Genomic DNA, 18014 nt, shown 5'->3' with positions numbered 1-18014 from the left:
TACACATGTACAAACTATGTATGTTATGACGCAAATGTTTGAGTTCATATGAAACTAACTTGGAATTAAATCTTAACTTAAAACTGAATTTAACGTCCCATCTATCGAGTGTTAAAAACTGAAAATCAGCTATCTGAAGGAAGACCCATTTAAACTCTGCGTCACTATTACCTAGGAGCTAAATAACTTCTTCATCAGCATCGTACGTGTTATTAAATTACCTGAAAGTACAATAATACGTCAAATAACACTTTAATAATATATTTACACTTATACTTTGTACTCACAAGACGGTAAATACATGTAAAAGATTTCGATACATCTTTTATATTTATTGTGAGTACACAGTATAAGTGTAAATATATTATTACAATTGTTATTTGACGTACTTTTGTACTTTCAGGCCAAACATGCACTTCTTGTAAGAAATTTCTGGTAAGGATAAATTCCATACATTTTTCTTTATTATTTTTGTTAAAGAATTATCATCTTTCTAATGGAGTAAAAATGCTTTAAATAACTTATTTTACCTTCCGATTACGAAACCTTATCACGTTGGCTGACGGGTATTATGTAAGTAGTATACATAATTAAGTAATAATTGGTCAAACTATGTTTCATTGCCTGAATAAGAGCATATTTACAAATACAACAATCTTCAAAACATGAGATCTTTGTCCTTAAAAATGAATCTTGAACTGACATTTCTTCGAAGTTGCAGCCACACTTACAATTTTGCCAGTTTCGACAACCCTTAAACAGTTTCTACCTCAATCATAGCTCAGTGAAAATAAATCATTGTTTCTTTATATCTAAGCTGGTTTATTCGATACTGCAAGAAGACATCTCAACCTCCAGCAAAATTTAAATGTGTTTCACACACGGTTGAGTTTGATTGCACTGACGTTGACTGTATCAACTTAGACAGCTTAATTATTTGGGCTTTACTATTTGGTTATAATAGCAGAGGGGAAACATGCTTTACAATCAAACAGTTTCTTTACTTAAAATATTTTATTTAGCTGATCAAAAACAAATCACTAAAAAGGCCAATACTTTATAGTGTGCAAAGGTTATACCGGGCAGAAATGTACCTTGAAACTGTCTTCAGCTGATCTAGAAGAATGAGGTGAATAATGATACGAGGTAGTATGTTTATTCTATCCTATAATCAACTTTGATAACTATTCCTACTATAATCATTTCAATAGACGTGTTTATAGAGTGTACAACGCGAACTGATTCTTACTCACGTATTGTCTACAAAACTAGATGACAGAAGGTAGTTTTTAAGGCCATTCTAAGACAAACATACGTGTAAGAATAGATAGAAAAGCGGGAATACTTGCATGTATTGGTTTGTTTTAAGACGTTATCTAGTTCCTAGAAAGTGTCGTAGGTTATGTTTGTTTGCAAAACAATGTTTTACGTGTTGAGAGGGTCGTGGTCTAACGTAATGGCATGGTTTTAACTCGACCATGCATTGTGAAAAATTCACGTTTTTTTCATTGTTGCTGATTATTACATGGCTACATTATGACAATAAGTTTGCTATCGTCATAACAATGGTAGTAAGGACGAAGAGGTCCAAATTTCTTATGCTTTGTTGCTAAGTTATCTCCTGTATCAGCTGTTTATGCATGTGCATAGAGTTTAGTGTAAAAATAACTGCATACGAAGTGGATTCCTGTTCGCTTTATTGAGTTTTTTCAAACAGGTCTTACAATAACAGGAATTTCTCATTTAGACTTAATCTCAGAGTATATAGCATTGGCTCAAGGAGTACTTAGGTTCGTCAATTAAAGGAACAACATATATATTTAGGTCCAACTTAAAACTACGATTACATAAATGACTATTTCCAGATAAGAGATGTATTTTAACAGGAATTCTACAATATCTAATTTATTCTCCATAAGGCTAACACTGTAGATACTGTTTTGATACCTCGGTAGACGTGGAATATAAATCCAATATGTTTGTCTTTTGAGCAGATTTTAACTATGGAAACATAGATTTGAAATGTCAAAACATTTGGGTGAAAACAAAAACGACTGGTTTTAAGGCTCAAACCCCCGAGATCCAAATCAAACTCCTCTTACCAAAGACAGATAGGGGTGATACACAAACTCGTTCAATGTATGGTTTAACTTTACTCTATATATTTTAAAATCAGAATATTTGTAAGAGAGTTCTCGTATCTACGGAAACACACATACAATTTTATTTAAGGAACAATGCTTAGGCTTTTAGGATTTTTTTAAATGAATAAATACAAAGGTCCCTGGCCTGGGGAGTACATAACTAATTAATTGCCAATTTGATTAATTGGGCAACGTCTAATTGCAGCTTTACGAATATTTATCTATGAATAGAGAAAAAAGATATGTAAAACACTTGGTGCTTTTATAACTGTGGGCAAATACCCATTTTTCATAAATATCTGGGTATTTATATTTAGGCGGATAAATATTTCAGATACATAGTCTAAGCATTGAATCAAATATTTCTGGTATTCGACTTTTATTATCCTCCTTCATTATATAGACAATTCAAGTAAATTCACTTTCAACATAAACACTTCACATTTGAATAGGTTAACAAAAGATTTAGCAGTTTGTAGAAGAGTACACATCATTATTTTTTATCATTTATCCCTCAGAAAATCTGTAAAAATCTACGGTTAAGCATTAAAAATCATGAATACACACTTTTCCACTTTTTCGTGAGTTGCTTTAGTTTTCAGTTCACCACATATCACAAACGTATCGTTTGTTTCTCTCTAACAAACAAACCACCATCATTTGGCACTCGTTTTGATATGACAAATCCAATGAATTATCCAAAACATTGCTAGGGTCTATACTTTATATAAATACCCATACTTTTAGGTATTTACACAGACCTGGAGTAAATACCAAATTGAAAATAACCTACCCAAAGTATAACGGAAATATTCTTCTAAACTTCAGTTAGAAAGTATGGTTTTCAGCACTGTCCATACTAATCATGTTAAGTTAGTGAGACAAGAATATTTTCCTGATTCTAAAATAGCATGGAAATTCATAAACGACGTTGCATATCAAATGTTGGGTACAAATTCTACTATTCTGTATCATAATCAACAAAGACATCACAAACTAATGTATACGTTTATTTTAAAATTAGTTGTTATGAATTGTGACAGCTTTGAAAACTTTGTTTAGTCTTTGAACACGTGATCTCAACTCACGTTAGTCTAGCAACATTCCACAACAAAGTGAAATGTCCTCTTTGATTAGGTAAACTACTTGCAGTAAAATGTATTTGATTCCGTGGGTTGAAACTGACGTCATACGGAAGGCGTTTTATACAGAACCAAGATGGATTTTCAAAGGTTAAAATCACACCTGGGATCTTTTATTTAGTGTGCTGCTAAAATATATTATATAATTTATTTGAATCTTTTTAGTGAATCTACCCAAAGGGAAGAAGCTATTGCCTTAGATGGAATGGTAAGACATAGACCCGGGACCGATTTACTTCAACATTGTTATGTCCCAAGAGGCCAAAACCACCATTCTTTTGAAATTGTACATATAACTTAATTTGAGTAATTTTGGTCAAATTTCATGAAATTTTTTTATAAATGTGTAGGACTGAATAAACTTGATAAGTTCGCGAACCAGCGCAATCTTCCATAGAACCTTTTATTTGTATTTAATTGAATATCAATATAATTTGATATAATATTTCAAAGCCTTATTTAATATTAGGATTGTCGAACTAGACCTCTCAATAATTTCACATACTCATCACAACTGGTTTGTTGTTTGCGGATAAAATAATTCTATTATAAAATTGAATAAAAAAATATGAGTGTCGATCAAAGATGAAGCAATAAAGTAAAGCAATTATTTTGGGCTAATTTTAATCACTACTATTTTTTTATGCACCTAATGATTCTTAACGGTCTTTAGGAGACTACTTACGCCTTCGTTTTCATTTCAATTAAATCTGGATACGATTTTGAGTTTTAATTTACAAGTTTCAGTGATTTTAGGAAGTTTTTAAACTGATCACACAAGTCTTAAACTAGACTAATAATGTATAATTTGTCTCCATCAGCTGTTGAGGGTATTATTCACGTATTATTCAAATTTCTGCATTAATGTTGATTTCCAAACAAAGGACTGTAGATGGAGGTTTTACAAAGAAATTACATCAGAAATTGTGCAAGATTCTGAAAGCAAAAATTTGGGTTAGATTAGTGCCAAATATTTAAAATTCAAATCTTCCAATATTTAAACCGCGCTCTCAATCATAGAATTACATATTAATCGATATTACGAATGCTGGCATATGTGTTGGCCATGTGCTGGCATTGCAAAGTATCGGTTTGCAAAACGAAATTTGCAACATTTTCCACTCTTCTAGACATAATGGCCTGAATTGCAACCTAGACATAGTTTCCAAACACGTATTGGTTTCTGTACATAATATACGATGAAGACTATAAGTAAAATCATTGATTAAATATACTTTCTAATCCATTTGCTATCCTCATGAATTTGCAAAAGACGGTCTTGAAATGTTTCTCATCTGTTTCTGAGAAATGCATTTTTATGTTTACCAACTTTAAAAATACACAGACCAAAAATGAATGTAATTGAATTTGCTTGTCCTCTGATACTCTACTATTAACTGGAAAATGCACAGAGCAAAACTTACTCTAAAATAGGGGAAAAACTTTTAGTTGATACAACCTACTCACAAGCATAAGCGGGCGTGAAAGACGCTTCAAAACAGGCTAAGATTTGTCTAAATACTCTCAATATCCAAAGTATATAGAAAAACTATTTTTGATCAAACTTGCGAACATAAGGAAATACTAACTCCAATTTTATGACACGTGGGAGGAAATTAAATATTTAACAACAAAACTATCGACTCCAAGAATTTGGGTTGAAAATTGAACTTTTAGTTTTTCATATTTTTAATATGAATAAAATACGTTGATTTTGATTTAGAGAATTTCCCTATAGTGAAGAAGCTATTACCGTAGGTTTGGCATGGTAAGTCCCGGGACCGTTTTACCTTTTTAATTTTGATTTTCACAGAGGACAAAACACTATTCTTTCAAAATTCGATGCAAATATAACTCGAGTAGTTTTGGTTAGATTTTTATGAATATCGGCATGAATGTCACATTTATGAATGTCAGCACATACTATAGAGTAACGTACTCTTTTAGTCTGTGGTTTAAGGCTAAGTTCGCGAACTAGTAAGATCGCATGATAGAAACAAGGTTTAGTTCTGATGGGGTGTTTTCTCCTCTAATTGTTACTCTTAAAGCATGATCATGTGCAATGTTTATTACAGCCATCGTGTAGAGCTTAAAATACAGTATGTAAATTAAGTCTTGAAACAAATCTGTATTTTTTAAACCGAAATAAATAGAAATATTCTGTTGGTGGCGTTGATTGTAAACAAAGGTTCCGTAATTTTTTACATCAAAAATATTTTTTAACCCCCCTAACTGGGTAGGGGGTGACTTATTTTTTTAAATATCAACCCCTATTGAGTGACTCCTCATTTTGAAGGGTTTGTCAAAAGAAATATAATGACGCAAATCCGAGGTAGATATTATTCCTCCCTAGCCTGAACGGCGGGTATTCCAAAATTTGATTTATGTGAAAAAGCTCCCATTTTGGAATACCCGCCATTTAGGCTAGGGGTGAGATATTCACCTCGGGTTTGCGTCATTGTGTTTCTTTTGACAAGCCCTTCAAAATGAGTCCGCAGGTTTGCTGTATCGGGAGTTATAACTAGTCTCTGCTAGACAAAGGTGGCGACAATTATTCGATGTGTGTTTTAAATTAGTCCACTCGACTAGGGTCAAGTTTATTCCGTTACATTTCTCATTTATCGGAAGTTACTATGTTGTAAAGGAGTATTTTTAAAGTGTTAAGGTAGGGTTGTGATACACGATTTCAATATGGGGTTTCACAATATAAGCGGAGCGCTGTAATTAATTTGTGGGCTACGGTATGCCAATACGATTCCGAGAAAGAAACTTCGGTGGTTGGATATCTTCCTTGTTAAGTCAAATACAAAATAAGAGGGAGACTGTGTTTTTCTTAATTATTTAGTATGTTATTGTCCAACACTTTAACAGCTTAACATGGAAAACAATCGCTTTAAATTTTAAACACCCGCTTCAAAAATCTCCCAAAATAACATTATAAATACGAAACATAATAAAAACTAAAATCCCAACAAAAATAAATTTACTATCAAATTTTGAAATTATTTTACAATACTTAAAAACATTATAATTTACTACTCTCATAATAAGAACGATAATATTTCGATTTAGCGCGGAGAAACAAAAAACAACTTTAAACTATTGTAGATGTTAGCCTCCGGATAGCCAAATAATAAATACCCCCGCCGCAGCAAACCTGTTTACTAAGCGAATTCCCATTATTGTCTGAATTGATTTTTAATTAAATATTTTTCAGGTAATTAAATCTATTTAAATAACATTAGGTTTAACGAGTAGGTACCTAGGTTTAACTAAAAGGTTTAAACTATTAAAATGGGTTTTTTAGTAAAATATCAATAGCTTAGTATGCAATAAATACATGGCCAAGTTTTATCAAAATATATCCATAAACAAGCAAACTACATACAAATTTTACAATATTCTCCATATGAATAACATGGGAGTTTTAAATTTTAATTTTTTGAATTTTCTCCTTTATAACCGTACAAAAACACTTTGATATACTAAATTATTTGCTTTTTTAAGCTCTTTAAAAAGGTCTAGAGAGAAATAGGGAAATTTTGTGTTTTGAGGGTCACAATGAGAGAAACCATTTTTTACCCCAAAAACCCTTCGTAAAACCCCGTCCCCATGGTCCGATCATGCTGGTTCGCGAACTCATTCAAGTTTATCTCGCCTTACACCTTTAAACCAAATTTCATCAAAATCCTAAAAAAAAAAATACTCAAGTTATCGTGTTCACGGACGTAAATCGGTAAATCGGTCCCGGGCCTAGGCCTTACCGTGCCACCTACGGTAATAGCTACTTCCCTATAGGGAAATTCGTTAAAAAGGTTTAGGTACAGTACCTAATATTAAAAATGAATCTGCTGATGATAGTTGATAGTGTAAAGGTATGTTTTGTCCGGAAACACCTATAGAGAAGTGAAGATATACTTCCTGTTCATTTGGTTACTGTACAGCGATCGTGTCCAAATAGTCCTAAAGTGTACGCACACTAAAAATGAAAACAAAAATATATCTCTTTGTAAACTATTCATATCCTTTAGTATTACAGAGGAAGGGTAAATAGCAAGCTCACATAGCGTTAACGGATCATACTCATAAAAGTTCGCTTCAGGTTTATCCTGATGTGAAATATACTGCAGTATCCCAAGTAGATTGACAGAAGCTAAACTTGTAGTGAATGGTAGTTACATAAGGGTCCACGTGAGGATACTACACGTGACGGGGGGCACATGGAGAGCCTCGCGACCCCCCTCGACCCCCCCCCCCCCCCCGGCCACTTGCATAATATTGGCGCTATCGGCTCGTAGGGCCTGCAATGTGACCATCCTCCTCTGTGACCTCACCTTCGTTACGAGGTAGAACCCCTAACTCTTCGGTAATACGATTGTCAGATAACCGATGTTGCGAAACACACAACGTTCGCTAAGTATTATGACAATTCCCTACATAATATTACCAAAACAATAAAGATCCTAGGTGTTTTACGTTCTGTATTTGTACAATAGTGGTTTAAATTTGATGCTTAGGAATATCTATCAGATTGAGTGTTTGGGCAGTTTTGATCTTTCAACAGTTTTTAATTTACAGATTTTACGTTTACATAATTCAATTGTTTATGATTCTGATTGTTACATTCCCATTATGATAAACAATTTATTTTAAATATACTAGGGGTATTTTTGGGCATTAACTCCCTCTCGACAGATTTTAATAATTTTGGTAGAAAAGAGTGGAGTTCATCATGCGTTTGTTTCCGAACAAATGAAAAAAGTCAATCCTAATAAGGACATAATCTTGAAGTTTGATCGCTTACTTTAGAAATGGCAAACATCTTGGGTGTTTAGTAAGAGGGATTGGATATTTGACTTCAGATATACTATCATGAGTTTAAAATGTTTAAAAATGAAGTTAAGAAATTGGTAAGATTTGGAACCATTCTCACTGCCGGATTTAGGGTACCTGGTACCTGCGGCCTTAGGCTAAATTACTCGAGCGCTCCACCCCTATGGGGGAAATTCCTGGCCGTTGAAGAAAATAAATAGTAAATATCCCCCGTGGGCTGCAATCATGGATACATTCATCGACACCCACAACCGTGGCAAAATCATGAACATTTCCCATGGGCCGCAATCACGGTGATATCATCAGTGTCATCGTTAACATCTTCTGTGGGCCGCAATCACGGGGACATTATCATTGTTGACCGCAATCGCAGCAAATTGATAATAAAAAAAATATTTATATCGTCAATCCATTGCGGCCCCCTTTTACTTTAACATCTAAATAGGGGTTTGGTATCCAGACTCCTTGAAGAGGGGGGATTTCAGATATGTAAGTTTAATATAAGTCCATATAACAGAATATTTACAAGTTAACAAATCTTTATGAATTTCATGCAAAATATTGCGGGGTGGACTCATCTTTTTGGATCGATGCTTGCTTAGCTTATATTCATTAATGTTTCAAGAATATCAGGTATCAACACAGGACAGTTGGTGTGAAAATGATAAGTAAATATTTCTTAAGACAAAATCAATACATCCATAACTTTCAAACAGACATTCATGGTGCTTAAAAAGTGATAAGAGATTGTTAAGATATGCTGTATTTCTTGTCTGTATGTCTATTCAACACAATCTTTTATGATTATTGGGTGAGAGTAGATGCTAATTATTTTAAAGATGTAAGTATAATATCAATGTGAAATTAATATTAAGCTATGCTCCAAGAAAGGATAAAGTTAAATGATGCTGTTAAATGATAGAATTTCTTTATTTCTAAAGCTAGGATTACTTTGATTTAATTCTAGGAAAAAAAATTCTATTAGGGTTGTTATAAGGTCCCTCCCCTCCTTTTCCACTATTTATCTTCATAAGTGAATTTCAATGATAAGATTAGGTCTAAGATGTAGGAGACTGTCCAAATTTCTTATGAGAAAACAATGCAGAGTGTCTAATTACACTGCTTTCCCTCTTAAAACGAGTGGTGCAATTTTAATTCAAAAAGTTTGAACTATTTTCAAGATATCCAAGATCCAGGGTGTAGGAGTTTACATAAAAGTTTTAATGAGAAGCTAGTTATAGGACATCTCAAATACCACCACTTCCCCCCTAAAACAATGTGAAATGGAAATTCAAAAGAGTTGTATTTACATATTCTTTGAAAAGATATATATTTTTTTAATGGGAACAGATATATTTATCTGGTTTTATTGAAAAACAGGCAGTGTTATTTGGAGTTTCTCATTAATAGCTTCTCAATAAGGTTGACTCATACATCTAAGACCTACTTACTATTAGGTCATATTTATAAATCTTGATTTCACCAATGTTTTCAGGGGCCAATGTTGGTGTTATTTGACATGTCACATGACTAGCTGGTTAGATCTTAGAGCTTAGATAAACCCCCCCCCAATTTTTTATTACGAAAAAAGTGCAAGTATATGAACAATCTATCACACCAATACACTATTGAAAGTCACTTTTATATATAAATTGTAACAAAACATAGTTAGGGGAAGGACTTTACAACCACCCAGGATAGAAAGAGTTGAAGAATTACTATAAAGCGGAAAGTGTTGATACGGAAATAACATGAAGTAAACAATGAATAACAAATTTGTAAAGCCATGTAAAGCCCAGAAAAGGAGATTGATAGTGTATTTTTGTTAAACCTACTAAGTTCGGATGGAATGTTTTATCTCGACTGTCTAAAGCCTGTCTGATGTTCACTGAGTCGGTGGATGGTTGGTAGACACTAGCCAGCGATGTTGAAGGTTCGAACCCGGTGCTGCATCTTGAAATTTATAAGTATTGTTTATTCTTGTACTGCACCTCTTCACACCTTGCTTTGTATATGTGCCATAGAGGCCAATTTGGTCAGTCAAATTCAAGGTTAAAAGAGGCCACCAACTTCTTAAAATAACAAAATAAAAAAGAATATACTATTCATGTTTGATATTAAAACATTTCTTAGTTTAAAGCACTGTCGATTTTCAGAAATATGGCGACAGAAGTGTGCACGAGCCTTTATGGAAGCCGACTCCTTACACCCCTCAACTTTACAACTTGTTTGTCTATGGCAAGACAAAGAAAACTGAGATTAATCACTACTGGATGAGTAATCCGGAGAATGGACTCAGCAAGTTCATAGGAATGGGCCAAACAGTGAAGAAGTATCCTATGATCATTGGCAAGTACAAGACACCGGTCCTCATGGATAAGCCGGGCGTGGGACATGTAAGTACAAGATGTTGGCTTTTGAAATTGCGTAAAAGTGTATTTTTTTACTGTGTTGGGTAATGAGCAAGGTCACATATGTATGAGTTTCTTCCTAATTTTGACTGATTCACACCTAATAGAGGCCTAACATTTGTAGAGCTATATAGTAGGGGGAAACAGGTAATTCAGGCTGTTCCCTGTGTTTAGGAGGTAGCCAATTCGATCCTGAGAAAAGTCAAAAGCTTTTTGAAGGTTCGAAACCAGACCCAGCTGTCTTTAATCTTTAACCTTTCACATTTGAGATTGATTTTAAAACACAAGAGTTGACTTAAAGCAACTTTCCTAGGGTAATGAAATCATAGACAAATAGTGTAAATGTATATATATATTGGAAATAAACACATATACAGCATAGATTAATGAGATAAATATGTAATAGACTATAAAAAGTAGGGAAATAATAAGAGGAAATAAAATATAAGAGGTGACACGGAACTCCGAGGCCTCTTTTGTGTCTGCGTTGTAACATTGTATCTAATCCACTCCAAAGATTTGGGGTACTAACAAAGCCCCAAACAGGGCTTTTTATTTACAGGGTTTTAATATGTAAAAATGTGTAACCTGTACTTTGGGGTAGTATTTATAATAATTATTTATAAATAGGCTACATGCCGTGGTTCAAACTAATCACTTATTGCATATAAGCACATTGGTTCCTCACTAATCAGGCTAAGTTGAAGTGTGCTGCTTACTAACTCATTAAAAATTATCATACTAATTGTTACAATTCCTTCAGCAATTTCAAACGAATTCTGTGAGTAGCAAGCAAATACCTAGGTATATGAGCATCCTGCCTCTAGACCTTATGGTTGAGATAAATTGTTAAGATAATGTAATAATGTAAAAAAAAAATGATTTGATGTAATAATGGAGGTAGTTAAAAAGTGTTTGTAAAAGTTATATTTCATGAAAGATGGTACAGCAGCATAAGGTGTTATACTATAAATTTTGAAAAGAGTTATAATTTGCTTCTACTTTTTTTCGTTTTACTCTAAACACCTTAAAAAATACTCTAAATAGCTAAAAAAAAGCTTAACACGTTAGAGTCGTATTTGTAGTTACAGAGCATATTTTAAGGGATTTCCACTGGGCGACAGTGGCGCCGGACTTACTGGGGGGTATGGAGTACCCCCCATCAAAAAGGGGAAATTTTTGCATAAGTTAAAGTGAAAATCACACATTTCTACGTATATTTTAATGAATTTGACAATTATATTTGCTTGTAAATAGTTCATATAATCTCACTTAATTACGTATTCTAGAACGTTGTAGGCCAAGGTTCCCTTCACAACCTATTGGACCAAAATCATAGCTCGATACTCTAAAATATTTACATAATGTTATTTTAAATTCTGATACATTTAAATGTGAATCATAAAAAAAATATGCCGGCTCCACCCACAGTCACTGGGCGCATGTTATTTTATGCCCTGTAGTTGAAAATAGTTTAATAATAGGTGTAAAGGTTTAAATTTGTTTATGTTACCGGTAGCTAATGTTTTGATTGTTTTTTTCTTCAGAAAATCTTAGGGGAGATCTATCTGGTTGATACCTTCATGATGAAGAACTTGGACATGTTAGAAGGAGTACCAGTGTTCAACGCACGAAAAGTCGACTCAATCAGAATATTTACAGAAGACTATCCCAAAGGAAAGGAAATGCTTTGTTGGATGTACTATGCTAAAGTAAAGCCAATCACCGTGCCTGGATTAAACTATGTTTCTGAATACATTTCTAAAAATATACCTGAATATTAAATAACCTTTAAGCGATTCTATGATCAACTTCATCCCTTGATATTTTCTAAGTTCTTCAATTTCTAAATAAGCGTACCACATAACAGTTAAATTTGAAATCTCATATTACATTTAATTTATGTCTTAGGTATTGGCAAACATAAAAATTAACTAAAAGGATGTTTTATTACTACAGATTTTTATACTGTATATGAAGGTGATTTTACGTTATTTATTTATATGTTGGCATTCACCTAATAGCCATTACACGGTACAGTAAATGTCTCTTTGTTGATTCATTTGTACCTTCAAAAATGAATGTAGTTATCAAAATAGATAAATAATTACTTAAATTTTATCTGATGATGGAAGCTAAGACTTCTGAAAGTGTAATAAAGCTAAAGGCCTGCATGTGGGATCTATATTTGTTATAATGTCAGAATGTATAAAAACAGTCACAGAAGCAACACAATTGCGAGTAAAGGAAAAAAGTGATGATAACTAAAGTACTTACAATTTACAATCTTTTTATGCAAATTCATTCTAATAATTTATATACTTTTTACTCAAAATTAGAACATTGGTAGCGTGTTTGAAATTATAATCTTTCTTAACAGCATTTTTTATTTACAAGTAAAGTCATTAATAGTTTCTTGAACTACAAGAAAAACTATTGCTGTAAAGAAACCAGTAATATGACTTGAAATTGATATTATTACATCTATACAACTACACAAATTTTAGATACAAAACATTTCTTAGATCTAACATATACGGGAGACAAAAACAACTCAATTGTAGATAATAATAATCATTTATTTGCTCTTTCAAAAATCTCAAACAATATCAGATCAAGAAGACCTGAAAACTTCCATTCTACAATGTCCATAGCACCTTATCCATACATAGTCTATCGATAGGAATTTTGTTTATGTCCAGCGTCCTCTAGCGAATACAAGTTGTCAATGTGTCAACACTTGAAAACCATTTGATTATCACATGATCCAAAAAAATGTTTAAACTATTAGAGATAACAATAACGGATTTAGATTTACAATAACTAACTAGTAACCTAGAATCATATCTTGAACTGTATCTATTTGCAATGAAACAGAAGAAAAAGTCAAAAGTAACGAGTATTTTTTATACAAAAAGAGAATTGACAATTCTCTAATGTTTATTACTAGAGAAATACAGGTGAAGCACTATGTCTAAGTTACCAGCTGTGTAGAGAAGAGCGTAATGCCAACATTGCGAATAACAGAAATATTTGCTCCTCTTTTTACAGTTGAAACACGCAAACTCAACACATTTTAGACTCATAGGCTGTTGTTAATGTAAAGTCATCGGAATAATTTACCGTCTGAAAAATTTAATGAACATTATTGATTTGAAAATTATTACTAACTTAAAATGATCGCACATAATTGTTTTGGCAAGAAATATTGTAGGGCATATTTGAGGAGAAATTAAGAAAACATTATAAATTGACAAAAGCTTTCCAAAGAGTCAAGTTTGTGGGACTCAACTATATACTTAAAACTGCATGCTATTTCTGTATTAACTGTTTATATTTATTACAAGGCATATTACAAAAAGTCTATTCATTTTATAAACTAATCTAGTTTCAAAAATTGACTGATTGAAACAAATTTGAAAAATAGACAGGTTGAAAGATATGCCACAAACATTACCAGAGATATAACTAACTTATTAATTCTATGCATTTTTAATACGTGCTATAAAGGATAAAATAAATATAAGTATATTTGACATATTTGTACTTTTTGAAAGATTTTGTAATTGAATAACCATTTTGATATTAGTTTAGTTATGAAAGCAAAGAGTTGAAAATGTTAGTTAACAAACATGCATCATGATTATTTGTTTTTTTTATCACAAGTTAGGTAGCATTGTATTTAATACATCATAACTATGTACCTTAAACGGGTTTATTCCAAAATAATTAAAAAAAAATTTAATCACGATAACAGAAACAAAGAATTGTAATGTTTTGCTCAATATCGTTATCCTTCTACTACAAAGGAGGGCAATAATGATCAGCATCTGCTCAATGTTGTCTGTTAGTTCAATTTGTTTTCAAACTTTATAAGCAGTATTACAAATAATCCTTTAACTCGTCAACTGTGCCAATCTAAGGGGCAGCTTTTCAGTTGCTACAAGTACAGCCTGGGTAAATGTTTTTAAAAATTGAAATTTTGTTTATTACTAGTATTTTAAATTGTGATTTCTCTTAGCAAATTGAGGTTTTGCTCTGACTTGTAGTCTACCTAATTTGGAGTCTTCTAACACTACAAGGGCAAGCAACGTTCAGACTTTATAAGATCAGTCAGCTAATGGGTAATGGAATCTGGCCAAGACAGTTGTCATGACGACGGAAACAATCAATATTACAACTCTGTTGGTGAGGAATAACCTATTCCAATGTTATTTGGCTGTACCTAGCAAATTAGGTTTGATTTTGCCGAATGATCCAGAGCAGACATAAAGATCGATGTCTGATAATAAACGGACACAAATCTTGAAAGTAATAAAATAAAGATGAAAGTAAATGAGATGCTAACGATGTTTTCACTGTCAATTTAGGCTTCATGATACAATAGTTATGCTGTGTTTAGGTAGTGAATACTTCAGAGATTCGTGGCGTATTAATAGGAATTCAACACAGTGGTATATTTTTAATATTTTTAAAATTTGTAATTGAGCGAGCCTTTAAAATACGTAATTGGAGTCATTACACACTTTTGTGTGGCTCTAAGAAAATACTTAGTTTTTACTAGATTTTCACGATTTAAAATCTATTAATATGTGCTTGAACTGCGGAAGAAGACTGTTCTTCAACATTCTATATGTTGAACTCTTTAACATTAAGTCTGTAGACAACAAAATAAAAACGATCCTTTATGAAACTTCCTTCTTAAGCCCCCTTCCTCTACTGTCATGCATTCATGACCTTAGAGCCATCACTGATCCAGCTTAGCACAGTGTGAACCCTGGTCTTTTACAGTCCATATGTAAAAGCTGAGAAAGAGTAAGACTTACTGCAAAAGTTTCTTTAAAGAAAACAGTGGATTTAAAAACAAACAATCATGATGACATATGACATATGTCGATAAAATAAATACATTTTGTGAGAACTCTATGATAAATACTGATAAGAATTTAGGAATTGCTTATCTCTTTGTATGTATTACACATTTTATTTAATAATTCCTTATATATATATTGTATATTATGATAATATATTAGTATTCAATATTATGTAATTCATTATGTATTAGTATGTACTTTAAATGGATTTATGATAACTGAAATGAGTTTTCATCACAAATAAAGAAGATACAATTAAAATTTTAAAGAAGAGTTTTTTTAAACATTAATCACTCCCTTAATATAAGATTATACAATGAATTAAGCACTATTCATTTGATGAAGAATAAAATGTCATGAGTATGAATAAATGAAATGACTTTACCTAACTAAATAAAGCATTACAAGAAAGTAATCTAGAATTATACCATACAACAAACATGTCAAGTATTATGTGTACATTGCACTCATTGTTTGTGAAGCTAAAAGAAAAAAGATTATAATATAAAACAATAAAGACAAGCGAATATAATTGATCAACAACATATTCCAGCTATAGACTTATAAATTCTTAAATTATATTTCTTTTTTACATGCAAAAAATATTTCCATATAGTACAATAATATTATGTAACTAAGCATAAAGTTATACAATGTGCATTAACACAAACTTTACAAATGAATCTTTAAACAAAGATTGGTGAGTCATTTCTGAGGAGTCCAGAAAATTTAAACGAGTTAAAATAGTATGTTTCATCACTTTGAAGATTCTTTTTGACAGAAGCTCAAACTTAATAACCGAGGAAAATCCGAGGTTATAAAATGAGCAGGGGTCAAAAGGACTTTACGGCCCTTGCTGAATTATTTATTTGTCATACTGCATTATTTTTCAGGCAGGCTAAATCACAAAACAAAATGATGTATGTTGTGTATCCATCTTAACAAATCAGCTCTCAAAAATGTGTTTACAGTATCTTGTTTTGTTACATGAATAAACAGCTATTCTGATGTGCTACACTATTTGGTTGTTTTGGTTCTATCATAGACAAAAAGAATGAAATATAGACTGTCAGCCGTGCTGTGGTTACCATGGTTACCATAGGTTCCGGCGCACACCGCTGTAGTTTACGTAGCGCGTACGCCGTAACTACCGTGGCGCTCCCAGCGGTGTGCGCCAGAACCTATGGTAACCGCAGCACAGCTGACGGTCTATATTTCATTCTTTTTGTCTATGGTTCTATGAAGTAAGTAGGAATGAAAACAACTACTTTAGTCCCTCAACATATGTATACAAACAGCTGTTTTTGCAGCAGACATATGTAATCAGCTGTTTTTTAAATAACGCCAAATTACAACTTTAAGTTGTCCTTTGAGCAAGATGAGTTCTGGGGGTTTTCAATAAGTGCAAATTTTAAAATAATTTAGTTTTAAGTTCCAATTGGGGTCAATTACATAGAATCATTTACTGAATAAAAAATCATTTTTAAACAGAGTTTTCAGAAAGTTTTTATTTTAATTTTTACTCAATCAAATTGAAAAGTTTTCTATAAGTTAATTAATTAGTTTTCTTTTTACTGAACTCTTTTCTCCTTTTTTACACAGATGTTGTACTAAATGATCTTTCTTTTTATTAATTATAGCCAATTGCAAATGGTAGGTTTGGGTTAATGCACTATAACTGATATAAGGAGCGATAAGGATAGTGACAACTAATTGAAAATTATCATTCATAAAATATTCAATAACATGATAAGATCAAGAGACTCTAAAACATTTATGGAAATTAAAAATATCATTAAAATAAAAGGAAGTTAGTATTACAGTATGCAATTTCATGACTCTTATATATTATGTACTGTATTGTAATTACAGTTAGTATTATGTTTAATTCTTTGAAATGTGAATGTTTAGTTATCATAGTAACAATTCCACAAGCCTGTTTTGGAATCTGGAATGTTTACTCATACGAAAGATATCATGAAAAACTCCCTTTTTATACATATTTTAAAACTTAATTATTTTATTTGTAAAGATTGTTTTATTTAAAATTTACAAAGATTTTGGCACCAATTAAAATTATAATTTTTTACTTTACCTGTTTTACCTAACAATATTATGCAAAATCATTAGAACAAAAAAATATTTAAGCTACATCTTATCAAAAGGTTAATATAAACTAAAACTTTACAATATACAAAACATAAAACGTGAAACATAATAAAATAAATCTACTATATAAATAATACATGTGGATTCAGAAGCTTTGGTAATAAATAATACAACAGCATCCAACATGTATCAATTCAATTCACATACTCAACACATTTCAAGTATTCTGCAACAACAAGGTATTTCAACACTAACACTATTATTTACATATTTTTATTTTAATACGATTTCTTACAAGTATATTACATAACCCTACCAGTGTCATTGTCGAATTATCTGCAAAGTATATAATTAATCCGTGTAGGGTTATGTTTTCAGTATTATAACAGAGACTTAATAATTTTTACTACTATCTTTGAACTCTCTCTGGATTATATTTAACTTACAGAAATGATAATAGATCTATCTAACAAACTAAATCAAACAAATATACATAACAAA

General features: G+C 31.9%; 1 protein-coding gene across 1 annotated transcript; it reads left to right on the top strand.

The window, feature by feature from the left end:
* The first annotated feature begins 8884 nt into the window (after positions 1-8884).
* Positions 8885-12321, top strand: LOC128999588 (putative gamma-glutamylcyclotransferase CG2811). The gene is made up of 3 exons (XM_054426209.1): positions 8885-8960; positions 10276-10515; positions 12078-12321. Exons 2-3 carry the CDS (start codon positions 10393-10395, stop codon positions 12312-12314), a joined length of 360 nt encoding a protein of 119 aa, XP_054282184.1. The 5' UTR covers positions 8885-8960; positions 10276-10392; the 3' UTR covers positions 12315-12321.
* Positions 12322-18014: the final 5693 nt, after the last annotated feature.

Source organism: Macrosteles quadrilineatus, unplaced genomic scaffold (genome assembly GCF_028750875.1).
Source record: "Macrosteles quadrilineatus isolate MER2022 unplaced genomic scaffold, UCM_ALF_1.0 Scaffold_1__1_contigs__length_201487025, whole genome shotgun sequence".
In the NCBI taxonomy this organism is placed as follows: Eukaryota; Metazoa; Arthropoda; class Insecta; order Hemiptera; family Cicadellidae; genus Macrosteles; species Macrosteles quadrilineatus.
The sequence above is the reverse complement of the archived record's forward strand: the minus strand, read 5'-3'. Positions and strand labels throughout refer to the sequence as shown.